Consider the following 22,454-nt stretch of genomic DNA (forward strand, 5'->3'; position numbering starts at 1 on the left):
AAGTGCGGGGTGCTTGGACTCAAGGTACCGAAGCAGTTTTAAGGGCATCATTGCCTCATTAGACAGCCTCTGGGCCTGAACTCCAGCTTCCTGCCCACCTGCCACCAGACGCCTTGGCCAGGTGCGGCTGGTCATGGGTGAGGTGATAGGACAAGGTCAGGGCCGGAGGTCCCCGTACCAAGGCTGCGGTGGTTGCAATCCGGAGAAAGCGACTGACCGAGCGAGGAGTGCGACAGGGCGCCCGCCTGCCCGCCCCCCCCCCCCCCTTGTAGGTAGGTAGGATCTACCGTCTGACAAAACTTTGGCTCGAGGGATGACTTTCAGCAGATCGCAGCGAGGTAGCTGCTCTGCTACTTACGAAACCCTGAGCCCGAATCAGGTCGTTTGCAAATATTTTAGCACCGGGTTCCCCCACGAACATTCAGTGTGCTAAACAGGTTTAGAGGCAGTGTCCATCTGTCCACGCTCCAGGCCAGTGGCAACGGCACTTCCTGCTGGCCGGTCACCCGAGGCCAACCAGTGAACCCTGGCGCGAGGGTATCCGTTTAGGTGACTGAGGACCTCACGTGGGTAATGACCTCGCGTGCGTTCAGGTTCCACAGTGGGCGTGACAGGGAATGAGGAAAGGTGCAGCTGACTCATATCGTTGCATATCACCAAATCATATCGTTTCCTCAATGGTTGAAATGGTTTTCAACACCACAATGGTTGAAAAGCATCAAGGGGGACATTTTAAACACAAGAGATTCTGAAGGTGCTGGACATCCAGAGTAACACACACAAAATGCTGGAGGAACTCAGCAGGTCAAGCAGCATCTAAGGAAATGAATAAACAGCTAACGTTTCCAGCCGAGGCAGCAGAGGTTACTCGGATATTAAAACTGCTGACGGAAGGAAAGGTCACAGGATTTGTAGATGTTGCAGTAGCTTTAACAGAGGAGGAGTGGGAAGAGAGAAGTTTGGTACCAGTGTTTCTTTATCATTATGCTTTATTTGGAACCACTGTAAGTGAAGGCATCCAGTTCCTTCAGAAAGGAAACCTACCAAGTACGAGCAAGCAGTGTGTTTGTGGGTAAGCCACTCAGAGTGTAGTTAATATGTACATCAAAGTTCAAAGTAAATTCATTATCAAAATTCACATCTACTACCTTCAGATTATTTTATTGCAGGCGTTTACAGGGAAAAAGAAATACAACAGAATTTCGTGAAAAACTATACATAAACAAAGACTGACAAACAACCAATGTGTAAAAGAAGACAAGCTATGCAAATAAAAATAATATTGAGAACATGAGTTGTAAAGAGTCCTTGAAAGTGAGTCTGTAGGTCATAGAATCTCTTCAGAATGAAGTTATCCATGCCAGCTCAGGAGCCGGATGGTTGTAGGGTAATCTTGCTGGTATGGGACCTCCGTCCTAGTGGTGGTATGGGACCTAAGGCTTCTATACCTCCGTCCTAGTGGTGGTATGGGACCTAAGGCTTCTATACCTCCATCCTAGTGGTGGTATGGGACCTAAGGCTTCTATACCTCCGTCCTAGTGGTGGTATGGGACCTAAGGCTTCTATACCTCCGTCCTAGTGGTGGTATGGGACCTAAGGCTTCTATACCTCCGTCCTAGTGGTGGTATGGGACCTAAGGCTTCTATACCTCCGTCCTAGTGGTGGTATGGGACCTAAGGCTTCTATACCTCCGTCCTAGTGGTGGTATGGGACCTAAGGCTTCTATACCTCCGTCCTAGTGGTGGTATGGGACCTCCGTCCTAGTGGTGGTATGGGACCTAAGGCTTCTATACCTCCGTCCTAGTGGTGGTATGGGACCTCCGTCCTAGTGGTGGTATGGGACCTAAGGCTTCTATACCTCCGTCCTAGTGGTGGTATGGGACCTCCGTCCTAGTGGTGGTATGGGACCTAAGGCTTCTATACCTCCGTCCTAGTGGTGGTATGGGACCTCCGTCCTAGTGGTGGTATGGGACCTAAGGCTTCTATACCTCCGTCCTAGTGGTGGTATGGGACCTAAGGCTTCTATACCTCCGTCCTAGTGGTGGTATGGGACCTAAGGCTTCTATACCTCCGTCCTAGTGGTGGTATGGGACCTAAGGCTTCTATACCTCCGTCCTAGTGGTGGTATGGGACCTAAGGCTTCTATACCTCCGTCCTAGTGGTGGTATGGGACCTAAGGCTTCTATACCTCCGTCCTAGTGGTGGTATGGGACCTAAGGCTTCTATACCTCCGTCCTAGTGGTGGTATGGGACCTAAGGCTTCTATACCTCCGTCCTAGTGGTGGTATGGGACCTCCGTCCTAGTGGTGGTATGGGACCTAAGGCTTCTATACCTCCATCCTAGTGGTGGTATGGGACCTAAGGCTTCTATACCTCCGTCCTAGTGGTGGTATGGGACCTAAGGCTTCTATACCTCCGTCCTAGTGGTGGTATGGGACCTAAGGCTTCTATACCTCCGTCCTAGTGGTGGTATGGCCTGGATGGTGGGGCTCTTTGATGATGGATGCTAATTTTGTGTCTGTGCTCCATATAAATGTACTCAGTGGTGGGAGGGTTTGCCTGTGATGGACTGGCTGTATCCACCACTTTCTGTAGACCTTTCTGTTCCTGGGCGTTAGTGTTTCCATACCAAGCTGTGATGCAGCCAGTCAGGGTCCTCTCCACTGTACATCTATAGAACTTTGTTCAAGGTTTTGGTGACACACCAAATCTACCCGAACCTCCAAGAAAGTAGAAGCGCTGTTGTCCCTCCTTTGTGATGATGCTTACGTGCTGGTCCCAGGACCCATCCTCTGATAGGTTAACAGCAAGGAATTTAAGGCTAATGATCCTCTCAAGTGCCATCTCCTAATGATTTCTGGCTCATGGGCCTCTGACTTCTTCCTCTTGTAGTTGATACTCAGCTCTTCGGCTTTGCTGATGCTGAGGGAGAGGTTGTTGTTGAGGCACCACTCAACTAGATTTTCAATCTCCCTCCTTTATGTCAGTTCATTACCACCTTCGTTTCAGCCAATAACAGTGGCGTCATCAGCAAACTTAAACTAGGCAATGGAGCCATACTTAGCTTCACAATTATAAGCATAAATTGAGTAGGGCAGGGAGCTAAACACAGAGATCTGTGATGCAACCTGTGCTAATGGAGATATTGCACTAACTGGTGTCTGCCAGTGAGGAGATGGAAGATCCAGTTGTACAGGGAGTGACTGAGGTCGAGGTCTTTGAATATAGTGATGAGTTTCAGGGGAATGATAGTATTGAATGCTGAGCTGACCCAATGAAAAGTTCACATCTTCATTGTCCAGGTGCTCCACGTGATGTTCAGTATGCATAAGACTATTGAACAGCGAGATGGATTCCAGACCTCGTCATGGCCTTGCATCCTGTAGCTGGAACACTATTCTGCATTCCCTTGTACTACCGCGATGCACTGATGTAATGGAAAGGATCTAGGTGGCCGGCTTACAAAGCAAAGTCTTTCGCTTTGACAATAATAAACCAATTTGCCATGTTTATTAAACAAAATAATTTCCTCACATCCAAAAGATTCTGCTATATTTCCACTTTGTTTTATGGAGTTCTTAATTATCTTAGAACAGAAGGAAACACTGGCTAAGTTACAAGTCAGAAAGACTTAGAAATAACATTTTTGCTAGGCTTGAATAGTATTATTTATGATTGTTTTGGGATAAATGGAGGATGGCACAATTGGTTTAAAACCATGCATTTGCACCCAGATCAAAACTCATTGTAACTAATTGATTTGTCTGGTCTTTGACTATCAGGAAATGAGGTTACATAAATCTCAATACATTCCCAGAAGATAAAGCCTGAAGCAAAAGTTACTCATACTTTGGCCAAATAATGCATCTCATTCGTAGAATTTATAAACTGGACGGCTGTGTAAAATATAAACATTTACATGAGTTAAGTAGGATTCTGTAGCCAGGAATGAAGCACAGAGTCAATGTTATGGGTAATACCCCTCTCCCGCAGGAATGTTACCAATACTGTGCAGACCAGACCAGCTCATCCAGACTGCCCCCTCAGGGAGACTTGTTTCTGATGGTATCAAAGGTCCCAATGGATATTTCCGAATATAACCAGGAACATTGCTAAAATCGACATTCCTAATTCCTAATAATTGGCTGACACATCTACCGTATTTAAGTAATAGTGGAAACTTATTGAACTGTAATTAAATAACTGCACTGCGTTGGGGCAGCTAGAGTTCAAGAATGCTCAAGTATACGTGCATTCAAGTTCTTCCACTCCTGTTAATGTGAAGTCAACTAGATACTGTACATAACTATGGCAACTCTTGTCTTTGAAATATTGGGCTGTAATAGATGGGAAAATACATGGGAAAATATTCCATCCCACCAACAGGTACATCCTTCCCCTTAATGAGTGCAACATTTCAAGGAATGTGACTGGACCAATTATTGCTCCAGCAATAGAATAACATTGCTCCATCTACATGTTTTGACTGAACGTTATAAATGATCAAAATGTAAAGGTAATATGTTCATGTTTTATCAATTAGCAAAAATATGTAACGTGCCATTAGTAAGTTTAACAAAAGTCAAATTAAGAAATAATAATGATCAATGTGTGAAAACAGGCCACAGTTTAACATTACACAGGATCGTCTTCAGGCTTTTCTAGGGGCTGCTTTAAAAGTGGCTTCCTTTATTGAGGTAAACACTCAGAGAATCAGTGGGTGTGATCAGGTTTAATATCACTGGCATATGTCGTGAAATTTGTTGACTTTGTGGTTGAAATACAAAGCAACACCTAATAATAAAAAAACAGAAAGACTGTGAATCACAAGAAGTATATATAATAGTTCAATTACATAAGTAGTGCAAAAACAGAAATAATAAAAAGTAGTGAGGTAGTGTTCATGGGTTCAACGTCCATTCAGAAATCAGATGGCAGAGGAGAAGAAGCTGTTCCTGAATCATTGATTGTGTGCCTTCAGGCTCTGTACCTCCTTCCAGATGGTAACAATGAGAAGAGGGCATGTCCTAGGTGATGGGGGTCATTAATGATGGATGCCACCTTTCTGAGTCATCGCTCCTTGAAGATGTCCTGGATACTATGGAGGCTAGTGCCCATGATAGAGCTACGTAAGTTTATAACTCTCTGCAGCTGTGCAGTAGCGCCCCCACACCCACCCCATACCAGACGGTGATGCAGCCATTTAGGATGCTCTCCACGGTACATCTGTAGAAATTTGTGAGTGTCTTTGGTGACGTACCAAATCTCCTCAAACTCCTGAGAAACACAGCCACTGTTGTGCCTTCTTTGTAGCTGCTGTAAGCCAGTCAGCAAATAAATGTAACTCTTAGTCTGCGATGTTTCTCCGTCAATATAACGTAATTATTCCACATTAAACTCAACCTAATAGTCTGTATATTTTGAAACATTTTTCCCTAAAGCAATACTTATGACATGTTGCCTTTATTTATATAAGGCTGGAACACTCACGACTGTAAGATGACTTAACACACTTGCTACCAACATTATTTTTTTCCCAAAATGAATACGTAAAGGTTTAGGACTGACGTAGACCAATATTATTATTATTATTATTACTTGTCTTATTATTATATAAGATGAGGTAACATATTGACCGTGCTCCTGACAGGAGTAAAATAATTGGAATGGATTTGAAATTGGTATTTTTAACTTAAAGGTGAAAAGTGAGTTGTCTTCACTGATCAGGTGTTAGTTTTTGCCTGTGTAGCATTACATTGGAGTGAAAGCTGAGAAAGTGTTGGGAAGTTCTGGTGAACCTGAAGTCTTAATGCTGTTGCGCTTTTCACTGATGCTGCCTGACTTTCTGAGTGCTTCCAACACTTTCCAGCTTTTCAGCATCTTCAGGTTTCTGATTTGAAGGTCCCAGAAAGGGCTGGTAACCTGCTCCTCAAGTTTAATTCCTGAGCAATACAGAGAGCTCAGGGACTCATTGTGGGAGATGCAGCCAAGCCCTCCTCAAACGAGGGTCGACATCACCCCAAACGTTTTCCTGATTCTTTCACTAGATTATTCACCAGCCCACTGCTGGTTATCTAACCATTGACATGAATTTGGAAATGTTTTTACTTTTGAAAGAAATATACAAAACAGAAGAAAAACTGTCAGATGCTCTCAGTTCAGTTGTCACCGACTCTGAATTACTGCCCTTTATATTCATTGGCTTCAGATGACGATCAATTACCACGTTTAGTCACAACATACGGTTGACAAAATATTCTTACAGAAATTCTTTTTCTTCTTGGGCCCTTAGCTCCCAGTAGAGCATAGGCCATCAATGACCTCATGCCTCCATCGTCCTCTGAAGTGGAAGGTACAGTTGGAGTTCCTCAATGTTTCATGAACATTGTATCCACTGTACAGGGGACTGGCCGATAGAGCTTCACCAGAGCCCTGCTGGCTGGCACCAGCCTCTCGCAATGGGCACGCAGGGTTGGACTTTGAGAATTCTTACAGAAATTAAGTGGTACTTACTCCTGTCAGAGATCTTGAACTAAAGTATTCACTAGGGTAACGGATGTAACAGCTGTTGGAAGGGAATACGTCCGTGTGTTTTATGCACATTGTTTTATCGTGATGGTGTTTTCTTTCTAGACAGGGACAAATGGTAAAGCAATACTCCCTGTCAATTTTAGCAGCAGCTCTCTACATGCAGATAAAAGAACTGGGTTTGCTTCATTCTGTTCAGCAGCTGTGCAACAGCATCATAAACTCCTCCACACCTCGGCAAGCCTCTGTCCTTTTCATTCAACATACTGCTGCTTTTTACCAAAACTACAAGATCCCTGATTGCTGCTCGGCAAGAACATAGTTCATTAAGTGTTGTAGATAAGGAAGGCCAGAGTCTGCAGACCCAGCCTGCTCTTCCCTTTACTGCTTTAATCCATACAAAAGCTTTTGTAAATCAGCATCCTCCTGGACAAGTAAAAATTAAGACTAATGAGAGACAACCAGCCTGGCACACATCTTGAGTCGTCACAACAATTAACATCAGCTGCTTCCATCTCAGGGCCCATTCTCGTTTCATAGCGATCCTCCCTGGAATCTTACTTGCTTACTGCTCGTTATGTCATTGGCGTTTAGGGCAGCAATGAAGGGCCTCCATCTCTGTCTGTCCATACCAACGCAAACAGATAAAGAAGGATTCTTCATTGCTGTTTCTGTAACAATTTTCTTGTGACCAGTCAGGGTTGTTAGCCCTGAGCTGAACCCCTGAACCTGGAGGACCGGTGGGCCACTCTTAGTCTGGCCTCTACCCTTTGACCTGTTTGGCAGGGGTGACCCTACCAAGAGCCAAAGCACAAGGCCCTGACTCCAGCCAACATAGAGGATGACTCCACCCAGCCTCTGTGTCACTGAGGCACGCAAGCCTCCAAGATTGTAGTCCTCCTGGAGACCCCTAGAATCTGTACCCCACTAGTTCCCCCAGATGCTGCCAGCATACTGGGCAGGTTAGCCTCCAACCCAGGTCACTGACTATCACAAGGGTGGTACCATGAGCAGCAGGTAGAACCACTGCCTCACTCTTCTGGTGACACCTGTTCAATCTCAGGCACCAGGGCTGTCTGCGTAGAATTTGCAGCTTGATGCATGGCTGTTTTCTGGGTGTTCCACTTTCCTCCCATTTGCTGCTGTTTGGGTTAATTGGCCACTGTAAATGTGGGTGGCTGGTGGAGGTGATGGGAATGGATTCTCAGAAAAATGAGTGGTGGAGTGGGACTGCTCTATGAGGCTACATTGACTAGATGGGCTGAATGGCCTCATTCAAGGCCAAAATAAAATAAGGAAGTATAGCAAAGAGATAACTAGTTGCAGCAGGATGACACTGGGAGAATGCAATTCACAACCACCATAATATTAAAACTAAGTTAACTAGCATTCCACCATCCCCAATGGGAACGGCTTCCTGCCAGTTGACGATTCCACCTAAAACCCACGTTATATGTTTGCACGTATGTTCAGAACCTGTTGAGCCACAAATTCCCTTTGCAGGATCCAGCTACATACCAGTGTACCAGTGCAGTGTCTCTACGACTGCAGGAAAGCATATCTCATCACTTCAGCTGGGGAGTAACACCCCTGTTTTCCTCTTGAGGAGTGAATCAACATACAGAAAGGGTTAATAAGAGAGTTTTTAATTTAAGAAGTCTCACTCCTTGCCCAGAAAGGAGTGCTCATGTTTGCTTCCAGCTAAGGGTTACCAACTAGATTCCTGAAGATGAGATGAAAGAAGTCCATCCTGTAGGGATGGAAGTCGCGTGAATTATGAAGTCTTTTGCAAGAGATGTGCTGAAATATAGCTTGTACTTTGGGGGGTTTGAATGCTGAGCCAATCAGCAGCCACTTTTTATTTTAAATTTGCACTGGGAATCTCCCTAAAGAAGGTAATTACAAACGCATCCCACCAAATCCATCTACTGAGTCCTGATGAAGGGTCTGGGCCCGAAATGTTGACCGTTCACCCTTTTCCATAGATGCTGCCCGACCCGGTGAGTTCCTCTGGTATTTTGTGTGTGTGACCTCCCAGCAAGTGCCTGCAACTCTTGACCCCTCCTCCAGCCCTTGTGGACTTTGTTCCAGTCAAACAATTGACTGCAGGCAAGCTGAGAAGCTGAACCACACAGATTGGAGGATCACTGGCAGGTCTTGATTACCTTTTGAAGTAGAAGTCAAGTTGTTGAATAGCTTGGCAACTTTCTATCTGGGCATCTATGCCAGAGCTGTTTGTAGACAGTGACATCCATTCAAACTAATTCATCTTTTTTCAGCCAATATGACATGCTGCAGCTAAACTAAACACCACAATTACTGTTTTTTTCCCACTGGAACAAACTGAAAGCATGCATTGGGAAATGTGTGGCAAGAGGATGCAAATTATGTTAATAAATTAGGATTGCTCAGCCCAAGAGTTAGAATGAAGACAAAACAATGCAAAGTTATAGTTCACACCTAAATATGAGCTGGAAAAGTGTGATCAGTAAGATTACATGCAAGTGACACAACAGGGTAATTGGGACCTGAACAAGAGGATGAATTTTTGCAAACCAACTGGTTCAAGCTTGAAACTTGAGGAACTGGAACCATTGTTAAAAGGACAAGTCTATGGCCATGGGAGCTGTAAAGATCTGATACAATTGGACTTGGGCATCAATCTGTTCACTGCATGTGTTGAAATGTGATCTTTGCATTATTCCCAGATTTGTAAATGTTTTGTCTTCATTCTGTATGTGCACAGAGAGGCATTCATGTCAAATCAGCAAACTGCAAAAAGCTGACTGATGCCTTCACAATAAAAGATTTTTTTACTATTTCTTGGCACAGTTCAAGCATCATGGGTGGGCCATATTAAACCTTCAAATGAGAGAGTGTTCAGACTGAGTCTCCATGAAGCAAAGTCCTTTCCAACAGGCTAAAATGGACTGATAAGAAATTTGGGCTCCAGCCTAATGACGTGGTGATGAGATGTTAAACCTAACTTAGCAGCTTCAGATTTTAGAGAGGGATTTGGAGACATCCATAGGAAATATAGGTTTGATACTTCATTTGATATACTGTATTTACTATTCCTACTCTGTTTCTGGCTATTAACCCAGAATTTATTAATACATAGATAAAAGCAGCTGATTAGACGTTAATGGAACTTCACTGGGTCCAATAAATCAGGCTTCAGGTGAACCATGATACTTACGTTGTGGACATTTCTCTTCTGGAACACAGTGAACAATAACCTTAAGCAACAGTGCCCATGCAAGCACAAAACAAGGTTTGTTTGCTAATGCGTTTAACCCCATAACAAACTAGAGGCAAGTGTGGAATTGCTCAAATTAAGAGCATGCTTATCGAGCTACATGAAATAAAGATCATGGAATGGCTAGAGGGTAAGGTGCAGAATGCCAGCCAGGGAAGGAAGTTTGCAACGTTAGACTTTCCAGACCTGGCTGGCAAAGATAGTGTTTGACTATCGGGTGGGTGATAGTGGGCTATTAATCCATTTCAAGCAATAAGCCTCGCAGTGACAAGACCGTGCTGGTGACAAGAGTCAGCATGGAGCTCGCGTTATTTGCAGCCTGGAGAGGCTTTCCTGCTCCCTTCAGTCTCACAGAATTTATTCCAAATCTAGGGAGACACAGCAGACAGCTGATGTTGAAATCTGGAAGCAGCTAACAAAACGTTTGTTATTGTGAACCCATCTCTCTAGTGTGCCAATGAAAGCAGAAAGTACTGGAAGCACTCAGCAACTTGGGCAGCATCTGGGGGAATCAGAATCAGGTTTAATATCACCAGCATATCTCACGAAATTTGTTGTAGTTGCGGCAGCAGTACATTGCAATACTTAATTACGGAGAGAAAAAAAGTGAATTACTGGATATATACAGTATAGTTAAATTGAATAAATAGTGCAAAAATGGAAATTTAAAAAGTAGATGTAGTGTTCATGGGTTCAAAGTCCATTCAGAAATTGGATGGCGGAGGGGAAGAAGCTTTTCCTGAATCGCTGAGTGTGTGCCTTCAGGCGTCTGTACCTCCTTCTCACTGGTGACAGTGAGAACATGGCATGCCCTGGGTGATGGGGGCCTTTAATGATGGAGACTGCCTTTTTGAGGCATTGTTCTCTGCAGATGTCCTGGATACTATGGAGGCTACTGCCCATGATGGAGCTCACTAAGTTTACAATTTTCTGTAGCTTCGTTCAATCCTGTGCAGTAGCTGCACCCCCCCATCCCCCATACCAGAGAGTGATGACGCAGCCAGTTAGAATGTTCTTCATATTTCAGGGTTTCCGCTTGAAATATTGACTGTGCTTTTTTCCATTGATGCTGCCTGGCCTGCTGAGTTCTTCCAGCATTTTGTGTGTGTTGCTCAGACTTCCAGCAACTGCAGATTTTCTCTTGTTAGTGGTGAAGGAAAACTGAATTAGTATTACAGATGGAAAACATGTCACAGAATTGATTTCTTCTGATACAAGCAGAAGAAATGAGTTACCTGAAATCATTGAATTCATCATTGAGTTCAGAAGGCTATACGAATAATGACCTGCTGATCCTAATGGTTACATTAGTGAAGTACAGGGTAGAGTCTGAAGGGGATGAGAATTAAAATGGTACAACTTGAAACTCTAAGGAATGTGCATGGTGCACAGTCCAAACAGTTGTTTCTCAATACCTGCAGCCTGAGTTGCTCACATGGTACAAAGAGGGTGGTGAATCTGTGTAGTACTTATTGCCACAGGCAGCTATGGAGGCCAAGTCATTGGGTATTTTAAGGTAGAGGTTGATAGATTCTTAATTGGTCAGGGAGTGAAGGGATGCAGGAAGAAGGCAGGAGATTGGGGCTGAGAGGGAAATGGATCAGCCACGATGAAATGATGGAGCAGACTCTATGGGCCAGATGGCCTAATTCTGCTCCTATATCTACTGGTCTTATGGTCAAAGGAAGATTGTTGGTCTTGTTGATGGCTAATTACCTCTGTCCCAAGGTGTCCGTGTCCTGAGGATGCCGGCTCACCTCCTGACCATGAACAAAATGCAGTGGAGTACTTCCCAGAACACCATTGATGGGACCTGTTAATTTTAGCAGGCAGAGAAGCCTCTTCAAATCACTTTAAGATTGGCACATGGTGGGATCAGATGGGGTTCAGCTGACAGAAATTTGCTGTCTATACAATGACAAACGAAAAGACAGGAGGGATTTCAGTTTTTGGTTGCTTTAAAGGCAGGTGGGAGGGTGAGCTATGAGAAGGATACAAAGTCCAGAAAGGGGGGACAGGGGAAGCTGTCCTTTTGAAGTAAGTGTGGGAAAATGTGCTTCTTGCAAACATTGTTGGGAAAAGTACCTTCTGGAAATTCATCAGAAAGTGCTGTTTGCTTTAGTACCCAATGACTGGATGTATAAAAGCAAACCTCCCTGCCCAGCCCTCCACCATTGATGGAGTTCACTTTGCTAGAATGCGAGTTCCTGCAATGCCAATCCATACCACCAGCGCATGCATTCAAGAAATACGAGTTGAGAGCCCACACAGATTTTGTGTGAGTGAATTTTACTCCGAACCTCAGATTTTTGGGTCATGATTCGTGAGTTCTTTTAGGGAGAATTTCTGTTGCGTGAGCAGCCATTGTGTGGGGTGCTAATGATGAAGCCCAATGACGACCTTTTGCAGATTGCTTCATATCATTGCTTCAACAAAGCACCTCCTACGTGAGTAATGCTTCTCATCAGTGTGAGTTGTATTGGACGGTCATCAAGTGGTGTTGCTCCTTTGATTGGACCACTTTGGTGCTCAAAGTAACCGTGATTGGTGACTCTCAGAATATTGGCTTTAACAGCTATGATTCAAAGATCTCATGACAGCTAGTCCCATAGCTGCATTCTACCCCAATTCCTCCTCACCTGACATCTGTAGCATCCGTCACTCAGTAGTTGGCATTCCTCACCCCATCTGGATACCTAATGGAGACTCCATCCTTTCTCACCCCCTTTTACCGCAAAGCCCCTGATTTTCTGAGGGTCGGCTCTCCTGCACCTTCTCCTATTCATCCAGGCCCAGATCCTCTGATCTCCATTTGCCCCTCAATCTTTACCCCATTCCTTCCAGCCTTTACACCCTGTCCACCGACCTCAGATGGCGCACTTTTCTTCCACCATGTGAAGAAGTTGGGTAACATGGAATAAGTTGAGACTAACACCCTGAATTTTATGCAGTACCTAATTAAAAAATGAGAACAGCAGAAACTGGTGTACAGAGTCTGCTGTTTTATAAGGTAAAGAAAGTAAGTGGCCAGTTCAGCAGTAGTAAATGGTACGTTATTTTTAAATTCAAAGGAGCTAGAGTACAGAGGGAAGGAAGACTTACTGGCAATGTACAAAGGTTTGCTGAAACCATTTTTAGGATTTTGTGTCCAGTTATGGTCTTTTTACTAAGAGTAAGCTTGCATTCACTGGATTAAATCTACAGAAGAGGGATTATTCATCAAGAAGAAATTAAGTTTGGACAAATGAGGGTCGACCTCCCCATCATACAAAAATCTCAGGGCAAACGTTGAAAGACTGGCAGAGGCATCTGGAAGTAAGAAGGCCAAGGGCTAGAATTGTGGGACAGCCACTGAGGACCAAGAGAAAACTTCTCTGTGCAGAAAGTTGTAAATCTGTGGAACTTTCTGTGAGGAAGAGCTGTGGTTGTTCACTGCATTCAAAGAAGGAACTTCTGGGGATCAGAGTTTTAGGAAATCTAAGTGTATAAGGCAGTAAAGATGTTGAGCTAGCCGGCAGCTGAGACAGAGGATCAGCATAATCTAAGTGAAGAGCAGTGTAAGTGTTTAGAGGAGCCTACTGTTTTTCATGTTTTACGTCACACACCATTCTGACTTGGAAGCACATGCTAATTCCTTCCCTGTCACCCTGTAAAAGCCCCAGAACGCCCCACTTTCAAGTAACTCACCTTCTCATAAGCTTTTCGGACTGTGCAATAAATGATGAACTTGCTAACCACGTCCTTGTCCTCTCAATGCCGCTTTATGTTTCATTTGCCACATGTGCATTTTAGAAGCTCAAATGCTTGAGACGCGCTCAGTAGCCAAACACCATTAAAGCCTGCCTCGGATAACAGGAGAAAGTGCAGTAAGCAAAGCTGACATGCCATCACCTTCTTATTCCTTCTTCACACACTTCTAAGCCCTCGGCACTCAAGGTGGAGAAGTATCCTCTTTCAGAAACCGTACTAACTTGGCAAGGAATTAGTAAAACTCAGGTAATAAATGGCCATCTGGCTTTGAGTTTAGTACTTGATTAGAGATATGCACAGTCACATTAAAACTGATTTATGGCACTTTTGTTAACCATTATTTTTTCCAAAGGAGCCCTGTATATCGTTTTTGGAATCAAATACTTTATTTCCCTGAATTTACCTCCAAAAGAATGAATGCTGCCACTTTTTATGATCAATATTAATCAGGAATGAAATCCATTTGATTGCCAACATCTGCCGGGGTATACAACCTCTGCTGTGCTCTGCAAAAGCATCTACATTTCAACATTTGCTGAAAACGATTCTGGGAGTCTAGTAGGAATTTTCAACAATTTATGTTTTTTAAATGTTCATCTGATCTTTGCTGAGGGAGCCAAGAGAGCTATTGCCTTTAACACCAAAAAAATTTGTGGAGCACTGATGAATGGTATAGAATATGTAATGCAGATGGATTTCTGCAACACAGAAATGATGTGGATCTCACCTGCAATATATAAAAGCACATTCTTTGCATGGGGAAATGTTTAGCTGTCAATTTTATCAAGCAAATTGTGAGATTAACAAAGGCAGTAACTTTTTTTTTACAAGCTAGCAGACATGTAGCACCTGCACCCTAAATTACCTCATTGGAATTGTAGCTTTGCAGGATTCAGTCACGTGATGGCATTTAAACCTGAACTTGTGTGAAGCTCACACAGTTCAGAGCATTTAATGATCACAGGATACGTGAGTAAGTGCCAGAGTAAATTATAGTATTCAAACATATTCTTACACATTTCAAGATACAACTTTATCTTTCCATGCTTTGGGGACTGTTTAAGCCACCTTAGTTTGCAGGCAAGGGAATACATGGCTAGTTATAGTTTATAGTGCATTGGAGAAGCTGCAATGCAAGAAAAGCACCCCAGCTGAACACCAGGGGTGTGATGTTCTGTGAGACGTATGAGTGAATGTCAGCATTATTTATGTCACCTTCTGCCTCTTGATGCAAGTGTTGGGAATTATTCACAACCCGGGTCATCAGGAACAAACCTCCAACGTACATGTCTTTTAGATTTGGAAATCCTTTTGGGAATGGGAGAGAAATTAAAGGCACAATGTGAAGCTGAGTTCTCCTTTGTTACGCCAGGCACTCGCCCTTAACTGTCTAAAGTACACAACTTGAATGTTAAAGTCCATTGCAGATACTTTGATGTCCTGCCTGTGTTGTGTGTTTTAAAAGATGATATTCTACTCAGAGTGTTAGAGTAATCGGAGGCCATTTCCAGTGTTCTGTTGCAAAAATTGTTTGTCTGGAAAACCAGAACAGTTGTTTTATATATTTAATGTCCTTTTACCGAAATGTTTTAAAGAAAGGATTTCTTCATTTTCAACTTGCTTTAATCTATCCCATTTACAGTGAACGATGTCACCATTTGCTATGGTTCAGTTGCATTTTTCTCTCAGATCACTGTTGAAAAGTTCCTTCACACTGCCTTACAACTTTAACACAGCACTGCACCGTGCAGCAAGGTATGAAGAAATAAAGCAGTCAGCTTTACTTCTGCTTATATTTGATAAAACTCATGATCCATACCATCTTCTGCAAATATGCTGTTATCACTCTTTACACTGAAATTTACAGCAATGAAGGCAGATTTCTGTCCTGTTACATCCATGCCAGCCAAAAAGGCTGAACTGGTCTAATACCACTTCCTGTTTCTTAGCCCATAGCTTGAAAGTTTGCTTTATCTTTCTACTTTGTACAAAATGCATGGGTTTAAGTGACTCACCGAGCACAATGGTCAAGTGTCCCAAGCAGTGTGTGTGCTGAACTGATTTTAAAAATGGGTTTGCTTTCCATCTTAACAGATTTGCTTTAATGTGAATCCTGTTAACATCCCTCATTTACTTTTACTGGAGTGACACCTGCTGAATATCCAGTTAAATTTTATTGCCCTTATAATGTGGCCCTTCACATGAATTTGTTTAACGAGAAAGGACTTTGAAGTTGGTGAGGCAAAGGAGGTTTATACAGTACTCCAGGGATAAACAAAAGAACATACATGTGCAAAATCAACTGTGTCACCAGATCTCAACTACATTGCTTTGCAGACTGTGCCCAAAGAGAGTTGCAGATTTGTAGGAAGCTGACCTCTCCTGCATCTGCCCTCACCCCATCCTCCCAGCTGCCTTAACAGGGATAGAGTTGCTCTTATCCTTATTTACCCACCACATGACCTTCACATCCAACACGTTATTCCCTGCAGATTCCACCATCTTAAGTAGTGAGGCAGTGTTCATGGATTAAATCAGATGGCAGAGGTGAGGAAGCTGTTCCCTTTTCTCCAGTATTTTCAAGAGCACAATTGGCTGCAGCATGCATGTAGAGCATGAAGCAGTGACTACATTTCAAAACTACAGCATGGGTCAAGAAGCTAGTTCCAAGAACTGCAGGCCATTAGAGATGCCCGTCTTTAACTGGAACCCAGCTGGCAGCTGGTGGTTCTCCAAGGAACCGTTGATGTTCATAGCTCCACTTCATTTGGACCACCATGCTGTCACCAAAAGCTTGCTCTTCCTTTTCTTCCTCTTATTTCTTATTGATATTTTCTTCCAGTTTGTCCTTTCCTTTCCTGACAAGATTATTTCTAATCAGAGAATATGGATAAATAAAGATAAGGGAATTATCTTATTCATTCAGAAGACAATCAGAACAAAGTAAGAGGGTTAATTTCTTCTATTTGAGTGTGCAGGTACAGCAAGCAATGGGGAAGTCATAGAATATATTGGCCTTTTTTGCAGGGGAATTAGGTACAAATATCTTATTGTAATTCATATAGAGTTGCAGAATATTGTCCATGGGTCTATGTTCCCTATCTCAGGAATATGTTCCCCTATCTCTGAGTGGGGAAGTGCTATAAAAGTTAATCAAATTGATAACTGGAATGGCAGCTCCTCTGAAGAGTGATTCTGTAAACTTTGCCTATAGTCTCATAAGTCTGAAAGGGTAAGTGGTAAATTCACATTAAAATGTATAAAATTCGGCCTAGAAGACGAGCACATCTTTGGGGTTCTGAGGCTTTGCATTCCTGAGGATGAGCTGATTCTATGCCAGTGCTGCGGACTGAAATGTCACAGGAGAAAACTGAATATCAGGAACAGCAGATCACCTGTCAGAGGACTCTGTACTCAGATCTCTCTCTCTCTCTCTCATTGGTGGAGGAGAGTTGTTCGTTGCCGATTCACAGCAGAGAACTCAAGGGGTAAAAAAGTAACGCGGCAGACTAACTCCGTAAATAAGCAACTGTGTTTTTTGCCTTGTTTGTCTCCCCTCTCACTGTGTGACACCTCTCGTCCCTTTACTGGGGAGGGAGAGAGCCTGTGGCCTGTCGAATTGTCGGGTGAACGATTAGTTTTTGTTGTACTGCAGATCATGGTCTGTCTTGGGGGCTTTGCTATTGCTTGCTGGGTGGGTGGAGGGTGAAGTAAGTGGGGGAGGGAGAGGGTCGATGCTTTTCTGCTGCTTGTGCGTGAGGGGGGAGTAGGGGAGCTTTGGGGTCTAACGTTTTTACTATCACTCACTCTTTGGGGCATTCTCCTATTTTGAGGATATCTGCAGAGAGTAAGAATTTCAGGTTGCGTATTGTATACGTTCCCTGATATTAAATGGAACTATTGAACTATATGAAAGTTGGCAGGTTAGATGTGATGATGGTGTTTCCCTTTACTAGGATATCTAGAACCAAGGGTCACATCCTCAGGGTAAGGGATCAATTATTGAGGCAGAGATCTTATATTTACAGAGATATACGAGGAAGCATTTTGGCCCATTATGTCCATGACTGTTCCTAGGAGAACAATCCTATCAGTCTCATTCCCACTTTCCTTATTTCCTTCTATTCCTGCAGGTTATTCTCTCTCACACATGCCCATCAGTCCTCCTTTAATTCTTCTTGACCCTAACCTACTAAAGAATCATTTACCATTGCCAGTTCCCAGCATATCACATGAATGTGGGAGGAAAGCAGAGCACCTGGTTCTCTCAGCTACTTGTGGATCTGTGAGGCAGCAGCTGTGACTGTGCATCCCAGAGTTTTACATAAAGCATTACACAAGAGGTCTTTGAGCTCCTTACATACCTGCAAGTTATCCATCCTCCATCTTAACAGCTCTCTTCGAAACAATAATACTTATACTCTACGTATTGAGACAGTGAGAGGAATGTATTGCCGCTATTTAAGTTTCTTTACATTGGTAGCAATTTCTTAAATTCTTCAAAGCAGTTAAGAGCAGATTGTCATTGTTAGGAAAACACTTGATGCTTCTTTCAAGCTTTATTCTCAGCTGGACATGTGGCATTTTTAACCTGAATTATATATAACCATATAACAATTACAGCACGGAAACAGGCCATCTCAGCCCTTCTAGTCTGTGCCGATACTTACACTCACCTAGTCCCACTGGCCCGCACTCAGCCCATAACCCTCCATTCCTTTCCTGTCCATATACCTATCCAATTTTACTTTAAATGACAATACCGAACCTGCCTCTACCACTTCTACTGGAAGCTCATTCCACACAGCTACCACTCTCTGAGTAAAGAAATTCCCCCTCGTGTTACCCTTAAACTTTTGCCCCCAACTCTCAAATCATGTCCTCTTGTTTGAATCTCCCCTACTCTCAATGGAAAAAGCCTATCCACGTCAACTCGATCTATCCTCCTCATTATTTTAAATACCTCTATCAAGTCCCCCTTCAACCTTCTACGCTCCAAAGGCAATTATGTGTGGGAGCACAGATTTTAAGTTTCCTAGTCTGTAATTACCCAATTACTCTGTCTCTTTTCTCAATGTTCTATCAGTACTATCATTGTCCATTCCCCATACTGGCCCATAATAACTTTTACAACGGTATTCAGGATCTCCTTTTTCAAACTTTTCTTTCCCTCCTTCTATTCTCATTGTTTTCATGTCTGGTTTGCCATCAAGATTCTGTTTAAATCTAGGTCTTCCCATTAAATAGTTGGAGACAGGTTCCCAGTATATTGGAACACATACATTACAACATTAACTTTCCTTTTATTTCACACTATTCCATTTGTTTTCTGAATAATCACCTAATTTTAATGGTCATTTCACTAAGAATTTGGTTCAGTTTCTCTTCCACCTCGTTATTTTTTTCCCCCTTTGAACATTATCAGTATCTGTTTTACTTTTTTCCATTAGTTGACCTTATAGGGTGTTTTTCTGGCACTCCCTTCTTAGCTTCAATACTTTGTCATTTCCCCATTTCAGCTCCACTGTGCCCAAACACTAGCACAACAGCCCATACATATTCCGACTTCCAGTGGAGCATAATATTCAATGGATTGGAGTTGCTTTCAACACCCAGTTAATAGAATATCAAACTCCACCTTTACTTTAAAGCTCCTTATACATTAGTTTCCTTAATCCTCCTGTTGGCCATCTTTAATTTTTATTGAGTTTCTCTCTTTTTATTCACTGGATATATTCCTGAAGATAGAGCTTTGTATCTCCGGTCTTTGAAACCATGGCTCATGCCTGTGCCTTTAACAGTCCTATATCACTCTCACTACATAGTTAATATCCTACTTCGATTCCCCCTGTGAGCTTGCTTCCAATCCCTTCAGTATGTTCCCTCAGTTTGCAGTAATCTAGCTACAGGTTGACAGCTCACGATTTATTGTAGGCCTTGCCTCTCCAGCCCCTGTTACTGCACCTACAGCCCTGTTTTTCATGTTTGGATTTAATATCGTTGTATTCCTGCAATTTCTGGTTTAACAGGATGATCCAATGGGATTGTAAATGATACATAACAGGCAGCATACATGGGTAGCAGGTCATAGAACTGCTCCTTTGCCACTCCAGCGACACAGGGTCAACTCTGACCTCCATACATTTTGTGCGGAGTTTGCGCGTTCTCTCTGTGATCTGTCTAGCTTTCCTCCCACATCCCATAGAAATGCAGGGGACGGGCTAATTGCTGTCTGTAAGTTGACCCTATTTGGACTGGATAAAATAGAATAGATTAATATAATACAGAGGATCCTGGATAATTACTGCATCAATTAAATGGGGCAGCCATTTATTTGACACAACTCTTAAATGAATTGAGAAAATAGCCAGGATTTCCTTTGTTGATTTGGGATGGTATGCTGCTTAATTGGGACAGGAGGCTGTTGCCAAAAAGTTTCTGAGTGGCATCAGATGTGTGCAGTTGTGTAATCGTTAAATGCTACACTGTGCAAGTAGTTTTTATACAGCATCAGTTATGTGTGCTTGTGTTCAAATATCAGTGATTTTTGTCACTGATAGTTGGCAAGAAATAAGCAGTAAAACAATTCAGAACTGTTTAGATCACTGTGGTTTCAAACATTCAGAAATGCCAGAAATGACCGGGGGTGAAAATGAAACAATTTCACCACTTCAACAAGTTAGAACTATGAAGAATGTGAAGGTATCGACAATCATCTTCAATGTTGCAATGAGAATGAAGATTTGGAGGATGCAATCATTGAAAGCTTTGTATGAAATCAGTCCATTATCTGCACTAGGTGTGTGCACTGATTTTGTTCCTTTAGTCAACGGAAAGAATGCAGCAGCATACACTGAATTCCAACATCGACAGCTATTAGGAGATAATACACAGTATACGGTACTGTAGTAGTAATGATAGTGTTCTAATTGGTTCTGTATTTCATTTAAATACATAATTTGTTACTCAGTTAAATGGTAGATTGTCTTTTTTATGCCAAGAAACTTCAGCTAATTGGGGCAGTCAATGAATTGGGTCAAATTTTACTGTTTCCAATGTGTCCCAATTAGCTGGAAACCACTCTATTGATATGGGTGGGTACTGTATGGTTAGTATTAGCTCTGAAGGCTGAGTTCCCTTGCTATGTTACTCAATGACATCATCTACATTATCAACTCTCAACTTTTGTGTGCTGCCTTGCCTCTATGAAAACACTTATACTTCACCTTATTTTCCTGTGGAATACAACTCTCTCAAAATTAAAAAGTTGTCTGCACTTGAGTTTGTTGCATGCCCAATGTAATGCTGCAATTAAATGGTTTCAAATGGGTACATATAAAGCAGCATTAGACCTGATATTCAAGAATAACTTAGTTGCAACTTGACTTCCATAAGGTAATTATTACAGGTTTCCATGGATTATATTACATGGAATTTTGACAAATACACTCCTCATTCCACCTTGCTCACCATCATAAATTCCTTCCCTACCAATGTGGTATCATTATTTTCAAATTCCAATTTTGCTCTAGATCAGGATTGCCCGACTTTTTTTATGCCACGGGCCATTAAGCAGGAAGTCCAGGTTGGGAACCCCTGCTCTAGGTAGAGTGAAGTAGATACAACAGATAAGTTTGAGGAATTGTGGCTATCTGGGAATATATATTTTTTGTCCATGAAGCAAGATCTCAGGGGAAAGTTCCGTTATGTTTAGTGATTCCCAAGTTTTGGGAAAGATGACAAGCCATTAAACTGCTCCCTGTGCTCTTGTGGATCATTTCTATAAAAGGGTGCTTACATAGTCCAGGGTTTCTTTGTCAAGTGGGGACTATTGGAGAGCACAGTTTAATTCAGTCTGTGTTTTGTTGAAGGTCCTCCAGGAAAGCGAGGTAGAAGAGGCCGAAATGGGGAACCTGGTAAGTACCATGTTGTCATCAAAACATTACCTTTAACAGCACCAGTATTCTGTCAGTTAAGCACAAGGACAGGCATGCCAACTTGGTTCACATTAACTCCATTATTCAAAGCCAGGTTTATATTTTATTGATCATAAATACTGGGTTGATTTCACCATAATGTGATACTTCCACCTGACTGAGGGTATTGAAATTGTGTTTGTGCAGCTTCAGTAGGGAACTGTTAATGCAGTAAGTAATACGGCTGCAATCCCTGACTTATAAATTTAATCTGCTACTCATCTGAGTTAGTCTAAGCTAATGAAGGGAAATGATATTTCACAAAATTCACATGTGAATTTTGGAAAACGTTTCAAGTAAAATGCTTCAGAAATGGGTTTATTCAAAATATCGATACTGTATGTGGTGTAAAACAAATTAAAAAGAATGACAGGAGAGAAAAGAAAAGCAGCATAAGTGACAGTGCATCTATTAAGAAAGCTGCCACAGTGACCACAGTGCCTGTGCAGAGAATAGCAACTTAATTGTGCACTCTTTCCACATTCTGCCATCTAGAGTCTGATCAAGTGCAGAGTCACCATACACCTATGGTGCATTGAAACAGTGTAGGGAGTGAAGGACCGAGGACTCTGAATGGGAGTGTGACAGCGAATTAAAGTAGTGGGCAACTGGAGACCCAAGGACACGCATGTGGCTGCAACAAGTTCAAAGTAATTTTTATTATCAAAGTACAAGTATGTCACCATATACATCTTCCTGTGGGCCTTCTCAGCAAAGCTATAGAGTAGAAACTATAACAGGATCAACCAGAGTGCAGAAGACAACAAACTGTGCAAATGCAAATATAATTAAATAGCAATAAATAACAAGAACATGAGATGAAGGGTCATTAAAATGAAATCATTGGTTGTGGGAACATTTTAATGATGGGACAAGGGAGTGCAGTTATCCCCTTTCATTCAAGAGCCTGATGGTTGAGATGGTGCAAGTCCTGAGGCTCT

The 22,454-nt window shown here is 42.5% G+C and overlaps 1 protein-coding gene across 1 annotated transcript in view; it reads left to right on the top strand.

Annotated features, from left to right (window-relative positions):
• Positions 1 to 21,680, top strand: part of LOC140737555 (collagen alpha-1(XXV) chain-like) — a 366,450-nt gene extending 344,770 nt beyond the window's left edge. Inside the window, exons 3-4 of the mRNA XM_073063997.1 lie at positions 21,409 to 21,453; positions 21,661 to 21,680. Coding sequence (XP_072920098.1) covers positions 21,409 to 21,453; positions 21,661 to 21,680 — 65 coding nt within the window. The remainder of the gene's footprint in view (positions 1 to 21,408; positions 21,454 to 21,660) is intronic.
• The last annotated feature ends 774 nt before the right edge of the window (positions 21,681 to 22,454 follow it).

Source organism: Hemitrygon akajei, chromosome 13 (assembly GCF_048418815.1).
Source record: "Hemitrygon akajei chromosome 13, sHemAka1.3, whole genome shotgun sequence".
Lineage (NCBI taxonomy): Eukaryota > Metazoa > Chordata > Chondrichthyes > Myliobatiformes > Dasyatidae > Hemitrygon > Hemitrygon akajei.